General features: G+C 37.4%; 1 protein-coding gene across 4 annotated transcripts in view; it reads right to left on the bottom strand.

Moving 5' to 3' along the window:
* Positions 1–18775, bottom strand: part of NAA15 (N-alpha-acetyltransferase 15, NatA auxiliary subunit) — a 90818-nt gene that overhangs the window by 15765 nt on the left and 56278 nt on the right. For all 4 annotated transcript variants that reach the window (XM_007999827.3, XM_007999828.3, XM_007999830.3 and 1 more), the window contains exons 11-15: positions 17767–17936; positions 15429–15581; positions 14758–14886; positions 13414–13627; positions 4658–4851 (exon numbers count right to left, since the gene is read on the bottom strand). In XM_007999827.3, coding sequence (XP_007998018.1) covers positions 4658–4851; positions 13414–13627; positions 14758–14886; positions 15429–15581; positions 17767–17936 — 860 coding nt within the window. The remainder of the gene's footprint in view (positions 1–4657; positions 4852–13413; positions 13628–14757; positions 14887–15428; positions 15582–17766; positions 17937–18775) is intronic.

The raw sequence follows: 18775 nt of genomic DNA, 5'->3' as shown, positions 1-18775 counted from the left end.
AGTGTGTAAAGCAGCTGACCTTACGTGACAATAAAATAACCCATTAAAAGCCCAGCTCCAGTGTCAGAATGTTTTCTTTTGAAGTATACATGTTCTAAACCAGAACCAGAAATTAATATATGGCTCTGTCACTCTAATAACTATGGATTCAGGAACCAAGAGATAGAGAGAAAATAAAGGCCCTCATAGGTATGACTTCCCCACACATTTGCACATATTTTACTTCTTGCTCCCATGACTCCATATTCTACTATATAGGAATTTCTGGTACAAGGGGAGAAATATTTGTATCAGAGAAAGGCAGAGAACTGGAAACCAAACCTGCCACCTAGCTGTATCATGCTTTCATGCCTCTAGGGTACAGATTGAAATGAGGGTCAGTGTATTGACCAGGGTAATTTACTATCACAGAGATATGGCTGCTATTACAAAGGGAAACAAGGACTATAGGGCAGGTGAATCAATACAAGTATTTATATTTAGTTAAATCAAGTACTTGAACTTGGAGAGGAAACAGATAAATTAATTCTGTCTCCAACTTTAATAAACAACATATTCCCCCAAAGGAGATCTGGGTTGAGTTTGATATTGCGATATGTAGTCTCAGTCTCTGTTTACCTCTCATAGATAAGACTTTGTCAGGGTAAATCTAAAGTGTTTAAATATACGTAGATAACCACAAGAAATCTAACTACACTCTATATTTACTCATACATCATGCAGAACAAGGTTTTATATATACATGGAAGCATGTAATCAGAAATGCAAGTCTAAAATCAGTATTTCAGGAAAAAAAAGTCAAAATATCCCTTGAAAATCCTTTAAGCTGAAGACAGGCAGATATAAAAATATAAATACTTTGTATTACGTGTATGAAAACCATGTTTTCAATACCAAATTAACAATCACCATAGCAAGATGTTCACACCAAGATAAGCACACAAGAACTGAAATGGACTGTGGCAGTCATGCCTCCCATCTCACAGTCAGTTGGGGTCCAGCGTTCACTGAGGGAAATACTGGATAGAATTAACCATCATTATGCATACTATTCTTTGTCTCCCTTAAAGAAAAAATTACATCCAGTCACGAAGAGTTGAATTCACTTAGGTTAAATACATGTAGGATAAGACTGCACCGCACTTAATGGGCAATTTAAGACACTTCCAAGGGCAATTTTAATCATATGCAATTTTTAAACTTATAAACTGACTTGAAATCTAATCCTCATATTAAGATATGTTGTAAAGGCATATATCTCTCTAGCATAGCAACTCCCAGCACAGCAACAAAAAGTTTAAAATGATTCAACTTTTTAAAGAAGAATACTATACAAAGGAATCATAGCCTTTGGAAGGAAAAGTGTATATACAACAGGGAAGAAAAATGCTAGGCTGGGTACGGTGGCTCACACCTGCAATCCCAGCACTTTGGGAGGCTGAGGTGGGCATATCACTTCAAGTCAGGAGTTCGAGACCAGCCTGGCCAACATGGTAAAACTCCGTCTCTACTAAAAAATACAAAACAATTAGTGGGCGTAGTGGCATGTGCCTGTAATCCCAGCTACTGGAGAAGCTGAGGCAGGAGAATCACTTGAACCTGGGAGGCGGAGTCTTGCAGTGAGCTGAGATCACGCTACTGCACTCCGGCCTGGGCGACAGAGTGAGATTCCATCTCAAAAAAAAAAAAAAAAAAAAAAAAAAAAGCTGAGTGAAGGCAAGGAGGAACATAGGATGACTGCTACAAAAGGGAATTCACAAATACCAACTAATGCCTCATGGTAAGTTGGAGAAACAAGTGATACAGCTTCTGCCAAGACCTGAGATTTATACTCAGTTGACTGAATGCTGACCTTACTAATTCCCATTTTCCTTTTCTCCTTCTTTACTGGAACTACTGCTAATTTAATAATGCTTTGATTTTATTTTATATAGTCATGTGCTACATAACGATGTTTTGGTCAACAATGAACTGCATAAGTGGTCCAATAAGATTATAATGCCCTATTTTTAGGGCATTTTCGTAACACACCTACTTACCATGTATCACAATTGCCTACAGTATTCAGTACAGTAACATGCTATATAAGTTTGTAGCCTAGAAGCAATCAGCTATACCATATAGCCTAAGTGTGTAGTAGACTTTACCATCGAGGTTTGTGTACATACACTCTATGATGTTCGCACAACAATAAAATCACCCAAGCCGGGTGTGGTAGCTCACACCTGTAATCCCAGCACTGTGGGAGGCTGAGGTGGGTGGATCCCTTGAGCCCAAGAGTTTGAGACCAGCCTGGGCAACATGGTAGAATCCCATCTCCATAAAAATAAAAATAAATTAGCCAAGCATGGTGGTGAGCACCTGTAGTGCCAGCTACTCTGGAGGCTGGCGTGAGAGGATCAGTTGAGGCCAGGAGGAAGAGGCTGCAGTGAGCCAGGATTATGCCACTGCACTCCAGCCTAGGTGACAAAGCGACACCCTGTCTCAAAAAAAAAACAAAAGAAAGCAACAAAATCACCCAAGCATGCATTTCTCAGAATGTATCCCTGTTAAATGACGCATGACTGAATATTATCCTGAACTGGTGACACTAAATTTGCCATTTACCACATAGAAGAAAGCTGAAATACAGGATCACCAAAAAAAGGAAGGATTGAGGGGCGGGGGAGACACTATATACCGTAGAGCCAGACTTGGCAGACAGCTCTTAAAATAACCTACAAAGCCACTCCTAGTTATGATGGCTTGGTAAAATTTGACATTGTTACCACATTGAAGATCTTGGTAAGTATAGATGCTTTTAGACAGGGGCATCTTGGAGGAAGTTAGCTGAAGAAGAAAAGGGTCTTATGTACCTAACAGATAAGAATAATATGTACTGAGGAGTAGTTCATGAAAAAGGGTACCTTGCACTAAGCTGCTTCCAAACAAAGCAGTCAGAAGCACTGTTTGTAGCCATTACTTTGCTCTCAGACTCTACAATCATGGCTACAAATAATTAGACCACAGGTTGTTATTTGGCTTGAAGGCAATTATGACACCCTGGACACAAGGAAAACCTAACAGTCTTTAAGGAAATCTAGTACAAGAATTCTGCTCTGTAGGTGTACTCTTTATTAAACAGTAACTAAATAATCAAAAGAGATCCTCTCCTTAAGAAATACATGAAAACATGAAGAGGTATAATGAAAAATGTCATTAAGGAAAGTCATGGGATAAAGGGAAAAGCAAGCAGACAAAGTGATGACGGTAGCAGGCAGGCAGTGAAGGTGGTAAAAGTAGTAGTAATAAAGAAAGTAGGGGCATAAAGATGGAAGGTCTAAAGTTTAAGTCCTATGCCCTGAATGACTGAAATTCTCCGAGGTCTGAAGGTCCATTTTCTTTGCTTTCTTGCTTCCCTGTGTAGTCTTCCAATAAATTCCCAAGAATAAAAAGGTATTGTGTTTGTTCCTAGCAGGTATACAATTATTTGTAAAAAGATGTCAATAAATCCTTGTAGAATCCAACTGGATTTTTCTATATTTCGTGTGTGTGTGTGTGTGTGTGTGTGTGTGTGTGTGTGTGTGTGTGTGTGTGCGCGCGCGCGCGCACGCGCGCTATTTTTCTTTTTTTTTTAAGAGATAGTCTTGCTGTGTCTCCCAGGCTGGAGTGCAGTGGCTATTCACAGGCATGATCATAGCTCACAGCGTTACTGCAGCCTCAAACTCCTAGATTCAAGTGATCCTCCCACCTCAGCCTCCAATACAGTTGGAACTACAGGCACATGGCTATATTTCACATAGCAATATTACTATGTCTATGTGATATTACTGTCCACCTGCTCTGGTGAACAGAATTCTAAACATATTCTCCAACTCTGTTTGGCATTATAATTTTCCTTGGTGGCATTATAATTTATAATTTGTTTGGCATTATAATTTTCCTTAATTAAAGTCTGGGGCTATTGCTTACTATATTGCTTTAACATAACAAATTATGCAATTATTTTCACACAAAGCAGGAAGATGTCTAGGGTCAGAAGAAAGGACAAAGGAATGTTATTAATCAAAATGGTTCATGTGACAATGAATACCTTGGTTTCAGCTTAATGGTTAAAACCAGCAGGACAGATTTTGGCCTGGGGAAAATATTTACGGCCTTAGGCTAGAAAAGAAATAATGTAAACAGACAACATAGGTAAGTGGGAGATACACGTATAGTCCTCAGTTTTTAACAAACTCAATTTAGCCTAGACATAAAAACTTGCACGTTGCCACTGTAACAGACACTAGATGCTTTACATATATATTTTTTCCAGTCCTAAATAAGGATTTTCTTAGTTCCATTTTATAGATGAAAAAACCATCAGAGAGGTTAGACAAAGTGTCCAAGGGCACACAGTGAAAATATAAGAGCTAACATCTGGACCCAGATCAGAATGACTTAAAAGCCAAAATTTTTTCCGCCATACTATACTACATGACTTTGGAACATGATCATTATCTCAAGTTTTAAACATGAAACATGATCAGAAACAAAATATTAAAGAAAGAATACTAAAAAATAAAATAATTTTTGGCTCTAAAATCTATAATCACATTGGTCAAATAAAACAGGATGAAAATGACAACAGCTGGTCATAAAATGTCACTCAATTGTGCTAAACACTATTAAGTACCTTGGCCAGTTTCTCTGGAATAAGTTCTTCTTTTGGACCTCCAATTTCCTCATCATCATCATCCTTCTTCTTTTTCTGATTTCTCTGCTGCTTTTCTTTTTCTGCATTTTTTTTCTCTTCTTCTATCTGGGCTTTCTTTTGAGCTCTTCTTTGTTTATTACGTAACTTCTTTAGCTCTTTGTCAGACATGTTTGCTGCAGGCAATAAGTTAATAAAATTAACAAGCATGTTAATCAGATTAGTAATTTTAAGTATTATTTGATATTACCAAACTCCCATTAAAAAATATTGCATGAGGCTGGGCATGGCGTCTCATGCCTGTAATCCCAGCACTTTGGGAGGCCGGGGTGGGCAGATGACCTGAGGTCAAGAGTTCAAGACCAGCCTGGTCAACATGGTGAAACCCCGTCTCTACTACAAATACAAAAATTATCGGGGTGTGGTGCGCGCCTGTAATCCCTGCTACTCAGGGGGCTGAAGTAGCATAATTGCTTGAACCCAGGAGGCAGAGGCTGCAGTGAACCAAGATCACACCACTGCACTCCAGCCTGGGAAACAAGAGCGAAACTCTGTCTCAAAAAACAAATTAAAAAAAATATTGCATGGTATGGACGTAAATGTCCCTATATGTACATAGACCTTTTATTTATTTATTTTTGAGACAGAGTCTCACTCTGTCACCCAGGCTGGAGTGCAGTAGCGCAATATCGGCTTACTGCAACCTCTGCCTCCCAGGTTCAAGCAATTCTCCTGCCTGAGCCTCCCGAGTAAATGGGATTAACAGGCACGCACGACCACGCCCGGCTAATTTTTGTATTTTGTATTTAATATTTTGTATTTTTAGCAAAATACACCATGTTGGTCAGGCTGGTCTCAAACTCCTGACCCCCTGATCCGCCTGCCTCGGCCTCCCAAAGTGCTGGGATTACAGACGCGAGCCACCACGCCCAGCAGTACGTAGCCTTTTAATGGTTCAACATCAGATAGGAAACAATGGAACCACTTCAGAAAACTTTCTTGAAACCACATGGGGTATGCATGTAAACCACATGGGATATGCATGTAAACAAATGATCACAGCAAAACATACAAGTTAAACAGCAATATCAAAATATTTGCAATCTATGAATATAACAAGCTGTTGCATATCTCTGTGGCTTCAGAGGACTATGCTCTCTTATTATGCCTTCTCTAACCTGGCCAAACAATTATTCATTCTCTCTGTGCTGCCACTACGGCTAATATATTTTGCTTGTCACAATAGTTTGTTTATACAGTTGTCTCTCTTTTAAGCTATGAGCTCTCTGGTAAAGGAGATCCTGTGTCATTTGTAACCTTTTTATTTTCATGGCGTAGCAGCATGCTGAAACATACAAACAACACTCAAATATTTGTTAACAGAATAAATGAATAACTCTACAGTAAATTAAAAATTTAATATTGAAAATGAACAATATCCCTAGAAGTATAAACTATCGAATGTCTCAAAAGACTGGAAATCACTGACAATATATGCTACAATATAGTGAAAAATTTATATTATTTTGATTTCAAGGAACAAATTTGAAAGCTACAGGCTCATCTAGTATTTACTTGGATAATATCTGTTAATATTGATAAATGAAAAAAGTCATTCCAAAATACACTACCACTGTGGTGATTTCAAAATACGCCCTCAAGTTCTTCCTTTAAAAAGGCAGACCCTATTTCCCCTTCCCTTAAACATGGGCTACATTTAGTGACTCATGTGTAAGGAATAACATGTGCTATACACCAAGGTATGTAACATTAATATTAGGACATAAATGGTCTATAGGTTCCTCCTTGCTTTCTCTTGGATCATTCAGAGGACACCAGCTTATGAGGAAACTCAATCAATCTTATGGAAAGATCAATGTGTGGTCAAGAACTGATGCCTCTGGCCATGAGAGTAAGCCATCATGGAAGGAGATCCTCCAAGCCAAGTCGATCCTTCAGATGCTCCAGCTGGCAACTTTCTTTTTTAAAATATAAATAGAGACAAGGTCTCACTATGTTGACAAAGCTGGTCTCGAACTCCTAGACTCAAGCAACCCACCCGCCTCAGCTTCCCAAAGCATTAGGACTACAGGCGTGAACCACCGTGCCCAGCCAACATCTTGACTTCAACAGCCTGAGAGACCCAGAGTCTTCAGAAACATACAGCTAAGTGACTTCTGGATTCCTGACACACAGTAACAGTCAGATAATAAATGATTGCTATTTAAAGCTGCTATGTTTTTGAGTAATTTGTTTTGCAGCAATAGATAAACAATATAAATTTTGGTACCTGGACATGAGATACTGCTGTAACAAAAACCTAAAATGTGGGAGTAACTTTGGAGTGAGGGAGTTGCAAAAGGTGGACACTTTGAGTAGGGCTTTAGTGGAAGCTGGAAGAGCCTTGGACTATTCATAGAAGTCTAGACTTGGGGGAGACTGCAGGTGAGTCCTTAAAATGAAGTGAAGGATATGTTATAGCCACAGAGTAGCAGAACGTTTAGCAACAGTGTTATAAAATGTGTCAAATGAACTCAGTGAGTTCAGTTAACTAACTAACTGAAGGGATTTTCAGGCAAAGTGCCCAGGAAAAATGCAAGAGGAAAAAGAAACTAAAGAAAAGAGACAGGGGCTTGATGGTTTTGAAAACTCTCAGTCTCTCCAGAAATGGCTTGCTGGGCAAAGATCAAACCCAGGGAATTGTCAGGAAAATCTGTCAAGAGGGAAGGCAAAGGGCTTGGCATTACAATCTTTTGTTACTCAGAATATGGTGGTGCCTCACTAGTTAGTCTGAAGAAAGGCTCTCTAAAAATTTTAAGAGTATGACTCACAGATTCTCTCAAACAATAAAACTTCTAAGAAACTTAAGGGTGTTCTCCCCTCCATAGAAGCTCAAGGTACACGTGGATTCCAGTAAGACTCACGAAAGATTCATGATGTTTATTCTATGGGCAGAAATAGTAAATCTGGATGGAAAAGAACGACAGCACAAAGTGAAAAGAGGTCTTTAGACTCACAACATTTTACTGGCTGGAAGAATACTGAAAAACTACTCAGTTGCAAACAAATGTTAACTTCAAAAAGAAAAAAAGGATAATTCAGAAAGTGGAAGCAGGAACTCAGAGGGCAGGGCCAAGAGCCATGGAAAATTATTCCAGTCTTGGGTCCTCATCAAAGAACTATTAAGCCATGCCCCACTGGACTTGAGGATGGACACAGTAACTCCTGTGTGCCTCCTAATAATGTCTACAGTGGTTGTCCTATGCCTGTCTCATTTTATATTGGGTGTGTAGTTGATAAATAACTTGTAATTTTAGTTCACAGGATTTCATATTAAAAGAACTATAATTGAAAAGCCACACTTAAGGTTAAAAATAAAAAATAAAACACTTATACTCAAGGAGCTGCTTCAGTACCTGTACCTGATTTACATGAAGATTCTGAACTTTAAGCTAATGTTACAATGGGATAGACTTCTGAAAGCCTTGAAAAGGCTAACTATATTTTGCATATAAGAATAATGTGGCCGGGCGTGGTGGCTCAAGCCTGTAATCCCAGCACTTTGGGAGGCCGAGACGGGCGGATCACGAGGTCAGGAGATCGAGACCATCCTGGCGAACACGGTGAAACCCCGTCTCTACTAAAAAATACAAAAAACTAGCCGGGCGAGGTGGTGGGCGCCTGTAGTCCCAGCTACTCCGGAGGCTGAGGCAGGAGAATGGCGTAAACCCGGGAGGCGGAGCTTGCAGTGAGCTGAGATCCGGCCACTGCACTCCAGCCTGGGCGACAGAGCCAGACTACGTCTCAAAAAAAAAAAAAAAAAAAAAAAAAAAAAAAAAAAGAATAATGTAAGCTGGGTGTGGTGGCTCATGCCTGTAATCCCAGCACTTTGGGAGGCCAAGGCAGGAGGATCACTTGAGCTCAGGAGTTTGAGACCAGCCTGGGCAACACAGGAAGACCCCACCTCTACAATGAATTTTTAAATTAGTTGGGTGTGGTGGCATGTGCCTGTAGTCCTACCTATGTGGTAGGCTGAGGTTGGGGGACTGGCTGAACCCAGGAGTTTGAGGCTGAATGAGCTATGACTGAGTCTCTGCACTCTAGCCTGGAAGACAGAGTGAGACCCTGTCTTAAAATTAAAAACAAACAAACAAACAAAAAACCCAAAACAATAATGTAACCAAAATGCAGACAACGACAGTTAAAATTATGTCTACAAATTCTTCCATTCTACTCCCCTCAAATAGGTTGTGCTTGGTGACTCTCTTCTGACCAATTAGAATATGAAGGACGTAATGGCGTGATATCAGGTGAACAGAACATTAAAAAGGTGTTGTAGCTTCTGCCTTTCTCTGTCATCATTAGCTACCATGTCTTCAGAAACTAGAAACTCTACAGAGAGACTAAGAACTAAGGTCTCATGCCAACAGACAGGTTGAGTAAATCATCTAGGAAATGGATCCCTTCAGTCCTAGCCAAGCCTTCCAGTGATGGTAGGTCCATCTAAAATCTCAACGACAACTTCATGAGAGACCCTGAGTCAGTGACGTAGACACTTCTGAATTCCTGACCCAAAAAAAGGGTTATTTTAAGCTGCTAAATTTAGGGATTAATTTATGATGCAGCAATAGATAACATATAGCCAACGAAAACAAATGCATTATTTATCTTTTTCCTAGCGAAGAATCCCATAATACTAAAAACAAAAAGCAAAAAACAAAAAAATTCTAATAGAGACCAAAAAATTACATTCTGGAAACACAAAACTATAAATGGATGGCAACATAAGCACTGATCTTTTTAACGACTGGTAAAATAATTGCTACCAATTGTAGCCTTGCTACATGATAGACACAATGCATACCTTGAATTTTTTCTTTCTTTCTTTTTTTCTTTGAGACAGGATCTCACTCTGTCACCCAGGCTGGAGTATAGTGGCGAACATGGTTCACTGCAGCTCTGACTTCCAGGGCTCAAATGATCCTTCCACTCCTGCCTCCTAAGCAGCTAGAACTGCAGGTGCTCACCACCATGCCTGTTTCGTTTGGTTGGTTGGTTGGTTGGTTGGCTGGGTTTTTTTTTTGTATTTGTAGAGACAGAGTTTTACCATGTTGCCCAGGCTGGTCTCGGACTCCTAGACTCAAATGATCCACCTGCCTTGGCCTCCAAAAGTGCTGGGATTACAGGTGTGTGCCACTGCACCCAGCCCATACCCCATACATTGTATTTCATTTGATGTCCTCAACAACCTCATGAATTAGAGTATAATATTATTTTACATATGAGAAAACTGAGGTTTCAGAGGAAAATAACTCAGTCATGGTAAAAGGCAGAGCAAGGATGTAAATCTACTTCACTTGGACTCCAAAGTCTAGGCTTCTTCTATGCTATACTAAACTCCAGATGATTAAAAAGCCAAATGTAGGTCGGCATGGTGGCTCATACCTATAATCCCAGCACTTTGGGAGGCCGAGGTGGGCGAATCACCAGGAGTTCGAGACCAGCCCAACCAACATGGAGAAACCCCGTCTCTACTAAAAATACAAAAATTAGCCGGGAGTGGTGGCGCATGACTGTAATCTCAGCTACTCAGGAGGCTGAGGCAGGAGAATTGCTTGAAACCAGGAGGCGGAGGTTGCAGTGAGCCAAGATTGTACTGCACTCCAGCCTGGGTGAAAAGAGTGAAACTCCATCTCAAAAATAAATGTTAAACTTTATCATGAAGCATTAGAAGTACTACCTCTATAGAAAAAAAGGCAGCAAGTACACTTTTGTTCCTACTAATCACCACTGTTTTAGCAACTCTAACCAGACCAGAAGACATAAGGGGGAAAGGTGTAAATACTGAAAGAAATAAAACTACTGCCATTTACAGATTAACATAATGGCCTACATAGAAAATTTTCAAAAATCAACTGAAAAATGAATCAACCTAATATCAGAAACCTTCTGGAAGACAAGCTAATTCTACCATGTATGCATAAGCAAAAATCTGCATGTAAAAACACGAAAATTCTAAAGACAGTGTTAGATTGAGAAAAATGGATCATAACAACAGAAACCTATCTGTGTACTGATGTCAATACCATGTAGTTTTAATCGTATCATGTTAGACCAAGAAACCATGCCTATGACCTACTAAATTATTTTTCCAGAATTTATTATGATAAAGGTAGCATTTGAAATCAGTGGGGAATAGAAAAACCTATTCAATAAATATTACTGAGGAGTCAGCAGTCTATTTTGGGGAAGAAAGGAGGTGGAAAGCCACCCTCCACCTTACAAAGTATATAAAAATTAACTCCAAATGTTTAAAGAGCCAAATCTAAAAATTGCAAAGCAGAAGTATTAGAAGAAAAACACAGAAGATATTCATAAATATATTTTAAATTTTTAAGTAGAAAAAGCCTTTCTAAGCAAGACCTAGAAGCCACAAAAAAAGACTAAGTATTAAAAATTAAAAATTGTATATAATGAAAGATACTATTCTTAAAGGATAAAACCTAAGTGAAAAAAAGAAAATATATAATCCACTCCATTAAAAATCTAGAAATTGGCCAAACATAGTGGCTTATGCCTATAATCCCAATAATTTGGGAGGCCAAGGCAGGAGAATCACTTGAGCCAAGGGGTTCAAGACAAGCCTCGGCAACACGGCAAGACCATGTCTCTATAAAAATAAATTAGCTGGGTGCAGTGGCATGCACCTGTAGTCCCAGCTACTCAGAAGGCTGAGGTGGGAGGATTGCCTGAGCCCAGGAGCTCAAGGCTTCAGTGAGCTATGATCACATTAGTGGACTCCAGACTGGGCAATAGTATGAGATCCTGTCTCAAACAAAACAAAACAAACAAACAAAATATATAAATTGTAAACTAGATATTTTGCCCAACATACAAAAATGTAAAGGAACAGTAATTTTCAGAGCTGGCAATAATGTAAAATAAAAGAAAATCTCAACATCCATGTTGGTGGTAATAAAAACTGATGAACCCTTTATCTCAAATTCTCATACCTTTCAATCCACCAATTTCCGCTTTTAATAATCCATGCTAAATAAATATGCACATAATTATGTACAAGGACATTTACTATAGTACTATAATGGTGAAAAAATTCACATAGATTCCTAGTCATTAAAATGTTAACAGTGAAAATAATAATTATGATATGCAGACATGGAGCAATACTATTAAATGGAGTAAAAAGTCCAAATTGCAGAACACTGAGTATGATATAAACCCAATTGTGGACTAAAGAAAAATAAACAAGAAACCCTGCAAAGAACCATCCTGAAATGCATGTGTATATGTACACACAGAACTCTGGAAACTGTAGCTGTGCATAAAGGGAACTGGTCCTTTCACAGGGATAATTGCTGGAATGAATAATGGGTGGGAGAAAAGTGAAAGGGGATCTTCATATTTGCTAAGTATATTTCTGTATTAATAGTCTCAGCTTTGAAAAGTTAATTGTGTATTATTTGTATAATTTGAAGAAGAGAAGGAAGGAGGCAGAAGAATAAAAAGAAAGAAAAACAAAAGAAGCCAGAGGGTCATAGCTCTCAACTTCAACTGTAAATTGTCCGGCAGATTCTTCTTACTGGTGTTTTCTTTTAAGTTGAAGTAACACCAACAGGTAGAAAGAGATTCAAGTGATATTTGTACAAAGGCCTCAGTATGTGACCTTAGAAATTTCTGAACTGTCCGTAGGCAACAAGAAGTAAAAATTAATGACAAATTAGCAAAATAATTCAAAAGCTCTTTAGCAGAAGGAAGGATACAGAAATTAGCCAATCATATCCTCAAAAAAGGAATAAGCTCAGAAGAAAAAAAAAAATCTAGCACAGTTTTTATACAACATTTTTGCCATGAGTAAGTCACAAAATTTATATTTTTCTACATATGAGATCACTCATTCTCAGGTTCTTCCCCAAATAACTGTCTAAGGAAGACTTCTCCCTAGTCATTCTGATACCCTGCTATAAAAATAGTACATTAAAAATGGGTCAAATGATAAGTCACTGTGCAATTTTCCTAGCTTTATACCAAGCTGGTTTTTAATGTTCAAGCAATATTCATTTTTAGTAGGTTAATTATAAACTACTATTAAAAAAGGAATAGGCCGGGAACAGTGGCTCATGCCTGTAATCCCAGCACTCTGTGAGGCTGAGGTGGGCGGATCACTTGAGGTCAGGGGTTCGAGACCAGCCTGGACAACATGGTGAAACCCTGTCTCCACTAAAAACACAAACTTAGCCAGGCGTGGTGGTGGGCACCTGTAATCCCAGCTACTCGGGAGGCTGAAGCAGGAGAATCGCTTGAACGTGGGAGGTTGCAGTGAGCCGAGATCATGCACTGCACTCCAGCATGGGAAACAGAGCGAGAATCCATTTCAAAAAAATAACTAGTAATACTAATAGCCAACACTAATGTAGAATTATAATACTAATTATATAATTAGCAATCTAGTACCTGTAAAATAGTTAGCAATTTATAATTTTGGGTAAACCAGATATTAAATGTAAAACTCATAATATGCAAACTTCTTAAATGCTAATGAATAACTGCAAATTAAATTCTTGTTTAACTTTGGAAGCATAAAAGTAAACATTTTTCTTTTGTTGTTTAGAGAACCCTGTATAGTACCTTCCCACGTGGTGCTCAAGAAAAATATATATTACTGAAAAACATAAATACACAGACACACCAGAGCACAAGAAGAACTCTGAATATTATACCTGTATCAGCTTCGTGTTCTTTATTCTCATCTGTAAGGGGGTTGTCATGAAGCTTCAAATAGATTTCTATAGCAATTCTTGCTGCCTTGAAGTAAAATGGATGCTGTCGAAGTACATCTTCTAGTTTTAATAAGTCCACATATGATCTAAGGGTAATCTTCCTCATACAGTATGTATGAAAGTCAAACTGGTCATCAGTGATTTCTATAAAATGCTAACAAAATTATCTTTTTATTATTATACCGAAGTACAGCAATGGCTAAGAAAACTATAAAATCGAAGGCTTGGAATACTTGTTACTTTGGCATGAAAAAACTAGTAAAATTAAAAAAAAAAAAATTACAATTATTCAACAGGAATATTTTGCATTTCAAATAAGCAAATACAGTTAGCTATTGTCTAGCACAGGATATGGCATACTGAAGGCACTGAATCATTTGTTGAAAAAGGAAGCTTTAAAACTATATTTATTCATTATCCCTTCCTTAATTATACTTAAAGCTGTTGTGACAACATCAAACATAATTTATTAACATACATAGTAGTGCAAGAAAGTAGATTCACATGTTAAACACTGAGTTTTTATATTTAGAATAATTTGCAAAGGATTACAATATGTATTTGGTAATTTTTTTTGAGGATACAAATCTGAATCCTATGCAATGTGATGCTGGTATGTGGAAAAAAATCAATTAGCAAGTAAGTCAAGCAATCAGGAACTTGATGCATTTCAACTAAGCTTTGGTATTCTATACTTGACAATATTACAAATGTGAAATTAGTTATATAAACTATGTTTATCTTTGTAAAACACAAAAAAGAAAAACCAACCACTAGTCATGGAAATGAGTCAGAAGTGAAGAGGATTAAGAAAACAATTTTATCAAAAAGCATGAAATCACATATGCTATACAAGAAATACTGTGTAAAGTCTTCAACATTTATATCTTACCAAGGGTATGTGGCATCATCAATAAACTCTATAATGAACAGGATCCTAGGAGTAATTTAATCAGCTGTGTATGTACTACTAAAGCAGCAGCAGCAATTTGAAAGGTTCAAAAATCAATAAAAACATAGCCAAGATACAAAATTTCTATCAAGTTTTTTAAAAAAGCTTTTTTTTTTTTTTTTTTTTAAAAAAGAATTCTTACAGAAAGATAACAGAGACCCTGGCTGAAAATGTAGTCTATATTTCCATTATGAAAACTGAAAAAAGTGAATACTGATTTAAAAAAGCACCTACTATGAATTATAAAGAGGTAGAAGAGAAAAAAACTATGAAATTTGTCCAAAACCATCAACAGAATAAAACGAGAAAATGTTTATGTAGAAGGTACTTACTCTCTCAATCTCATGACATTTCTTAAGTGCTTCACCAAATTTATTCATTGCTTTATAAGCCTGGGCACATTCTGTTTGGAACCACATGCACTGCATTTCATTCAAATTCTCTACCGCTGATGTTCCTTCCTATACAAAAATAAAATATTTTCAAGATCATTTTTTATCAAAGACATTCTACCACAGAATTTTAAAAAACAAACAAAGATGTTCCGCTGATTTGGACTCTCAAAAAAAATTTTTTAAACATTCTTAAAGAACAGTTAACATGGGAAAGCAACTGAAATTCTCTAACCACTAAAAATAATTTGTAGTTTCACGAGTGATTAAACAAAAGGTCTACATAACTGAGGGTAGCGATTAGTACAAGAAAAAGACCACCACCACATAGCAGGTATTCAATAAATATTAGTTCCCTTGACCCCTAAAAAATTCATCTGAACATACATCAATATAAACCAGTTTAAAAGTCCACTGTACAACCCTCTAAAAGGAAAATCCTCTGTACCAATGTCAACTCCAGTGTCTTCTGATATAGCGATTTAATTAAAATCCTGGCTATTTTGGTGTCGAAAATATTAAAGATAAACTTTGAAAAATAAGCATGGTACACAAGTATGAACTGGCTCGTGTCTTCTTTATTCATAATTAAGAACACTAGCTGTACAAACCCTTGTAAACTTTGAGCACATTTCTTCAGCTTCTTTAATTAGGTTGGCTTTTAGCATGTATTTTGCACATTTGGAGTTGATAAATCTGTCTGCTGTGTCTAAGGCCTGGGCCTCATCCATCCACCTTGCAGCTTCTTTAATATTTCCAGCGTGCTTACAAGGTACAAAAGCAAAATAAACCGGTTAGTATGCTAAGTTTACTGTGCAGGTAATTCATTATCTGTTGATAAATAATTTAAAAACAAATGAAAGTAAAGGCATTCTTGTGACTCTCAGATGTTAATCAATATAAAATAATGCATTCTTCCATAATATAAGTTCTGATTCCTTTTTCCAGCCTTCTAGAATTTAAGCTGACAGTTAAGACTTATTTTAATAGTTTTGTCTACTGTTAATATCGCCATTGCCTAAAACTGCCTGGCACATAGTAAAAATACTCAAAAATAATTGTTAAAGAATAAATAAGGCTGGGGGCCGTAGCTTGCTCCTATAATCCCAGCACTTTGGGAGGTCGAGGCGGGTGGATCACCTGAGATCAGGAATTTGAGTCCAGCCTGGCCAACATGGTGAAAACCCATCTCTACTAAAAATACAAAAGTAAACCAAGGGTGGTGGTGCATGCCTGTAATCCCAGCTACTTGGAAGGCTGAGGCAGGAGAATCACTTGAACCCAGGAGGTGCAGGTTGCAGTGAGCCGAGATTGTGCCACTGCACTCTAGCCTGGGCGACAGTGAGACTCCATCTCAATAAAAAAGAATAAATAATATTAGAAACCTTTTTTTTTTTTTTGAGATGGGAGTCTCACTCTGTCACCCAGACCGGAGTGCAGTGGCGCAATCTTGGCTCACTGCAACCTCCGCCTCCGGATTCAAGCAATTCTCCTGCCTCAGCCTACCAAGTAGCTGGGATTACAGGCATGCGCCACAACACCCAGCTAATTTTTGTATTTTTAGTAGAGACGCGGTTTCACCATATTTGGCCAAGCTAGTCTTGAACTCCTGACCTTGTGATCCACCCACTTTGGCCTCCAAAAGTGCTGGGATTACAGACATGAGCCATAGCTCCCAGCCAATAATATAAATCTTTAAGTCAAAACATAATTAAATGTGAAAGTCATAAAAGGCATGGCCAAATCTCTACGCTAAAGGGACCATGGAAACATTACTGATTAGGACCATTAGTAGACATTCCCCAATGTTTCTCATTCTAAGTTACCTAACTAGTCCATCTGGCAAAGCCTCAAAACTAATGAGCCATAATCTAATTTTAAAAAGTGCTTCTTGGCACATGTATACCTATGTAACAAACCTGCACGTTGTGCATATGTACCCTAGAACTTAAAGTATAATTTTAAAAAAATCTAAAAATAAAAAAATTAATAATAAATGAATAAATAAATAAAAAATAAAAAGTGCTTGTTTAGCCAGATGCGGGGGCTCATGCCTATAATCTCAGCACTTTGGGAGGCCAAAACGGGTGGATCACTTTAGGCCGGGAGTTCAACACCAGCCTAGCCAACATGGCGAAACTCCGTCTCTACAAATAACACAAAAATTAGCTGGGCATGGTGGTGCATGCCTATAATCCCAGCTACCACTCCGGAGGCTGAGGCATGAGAATCACTTCACCTGGGAGGCAGACATTGCAGGGAGCTGAGATTGCGCTACTGCACTCTAGCCTGGGTGATACAGCAAGACTCTCTCTCTCAAAAAAAAAAAACTTCTTAAGTATTACTTAATTTCATTATTTTCTTGCTAAATAAATTACTGGTTTATTGTCAGTCCCTCAAGAGCTTTCATTACTAAATTTTATTTTCAGTAAGACAGAGAAAAGCCAACATTACTTTAAGATGGTGCTAAAATATATGACTAAAAATTCTCAAGCAAGGCCCAGGAGTTGAGAAGTCAAAAGAGATAACTTGTAGAATTCACAATAGAATCTTCACAGTTTCACCTCATTAACATTGCCAGATACTGATATGTTACCATACTCAAATGTTAATAGAAATATACATTTCACAGCAAACAAAATTTCTTTTGGATTACCTATATACTCTTACTCTCCAAACCCAAGAGAATTACCAGATACATGTGAATACATATACATTACTGTATGTACGTAAGTATGCATGTGTATACGGATATAGATAAATGACCAAATTAGCATGACCATGACAAGTCTCAAAGTAACTGGACTGAGAAATGTACTAAACTTGTTATTTCGTGTTTTTTGAGTTATCAAATGTCACTTTTCCTACATTTAGAATGTATAAAATAGAGAGAAAAAATTCATGACAAGTCCCATTACCTCATAAGAAAACAGAACAAAAGATTTTTACCTTATAGATTTTAGCTTTCACGAGAAACAGTTCTATTAATGTAGGTGTACTTTCAATAGCAGTATTTATGTACTCCAGAGCAATAGATGGCTGACCAATTTTGTCATAATGTTGTGCCAAGTAGTACTGGACCCAAAGTAATGTGGTTGGTGGTTCCTCCTTTCCATCATCTTAGGAGAAGAGGGAGAGAGGGAAAAGAAACCAAGGTGAGGCATTACATATATTAAGAGCACCCCCCAAAATGGTTCCTATGTTTATTAATAAGGGAGGTACTATGAAAGGAGTTTATTTATGTATCTAGCTATAAAACTCCCCCTAAGTTTATAAGATCTTTGGAAAAGTCTGTATTTTCTTTTCTGTATCCTTACAACCCCTAGCACAATCCCTTGCATATAATAATTTCACGGAACAAACATGGGAGATAAATAAGGTCTAACTACCTAGAAAGAAAACTGAAACAGGTAGAGGGGAGACAAGCTGTACTAGAACTATGAGAGCATACTGATCAGGATGTTATTTACAAAGGGGGAAAAATTAAAAATGTTCTCCATTCATATGAGGTTAAAAAAAAAAAAAGCCCTGGCTGTTTAATTGAGTTTCTAGCTAATGCACCAAACTATATATAAATATACTTGTAATGTGGTTATTTTGAATTTGGTGATTATATTCTTAATATATTTTAATATGCTAAATATGCAAAGATGCATAATTTAAGTCAAATAAAAACTATACCCCAAAAATGGGATGACAAGCAAAAAAATTTTTATATTTTAGTTCATGATTTAATTTTAATATACTCACAAGAAAATGTGTAAGTTAAATATACAACCCACACATTAAAAAATTCTTTTTAAATACAAATTTCTAAAATCTGAGAACTGATACATGCTTTCAAAGAAAGCAATAGATTGCTTTTTTTTTAAATTTTTTCTAGTGAAAGCAGGATGGCTCAGTGGACAAATAATAGGAGTGGAACTCACCAACTCCTCATCTGATAGATCTGCAACAA

The sequence above is a fragment of the Chlorocebus sabaeus genome, chromosome 7 (assembly GCF_047675955.1).
Source record: "Chlorocebus sabaeus isolate Y175 chromosome 7, mChlSab1.0.hap1, whole genome shotgun sequence".
Classification (NCBI taxonomy): domain Eukaryota; kingdom Metazoa; phylum Chordata; class Mammalia; order Primates; family Cercopithecidae; genus Chlorocebus; species Chlorocebus sabaeus.
Note: the sequence above shows the minus strand (reverse complement) of the source record. Positions and strands in the feature narration are given on the sequence as shown.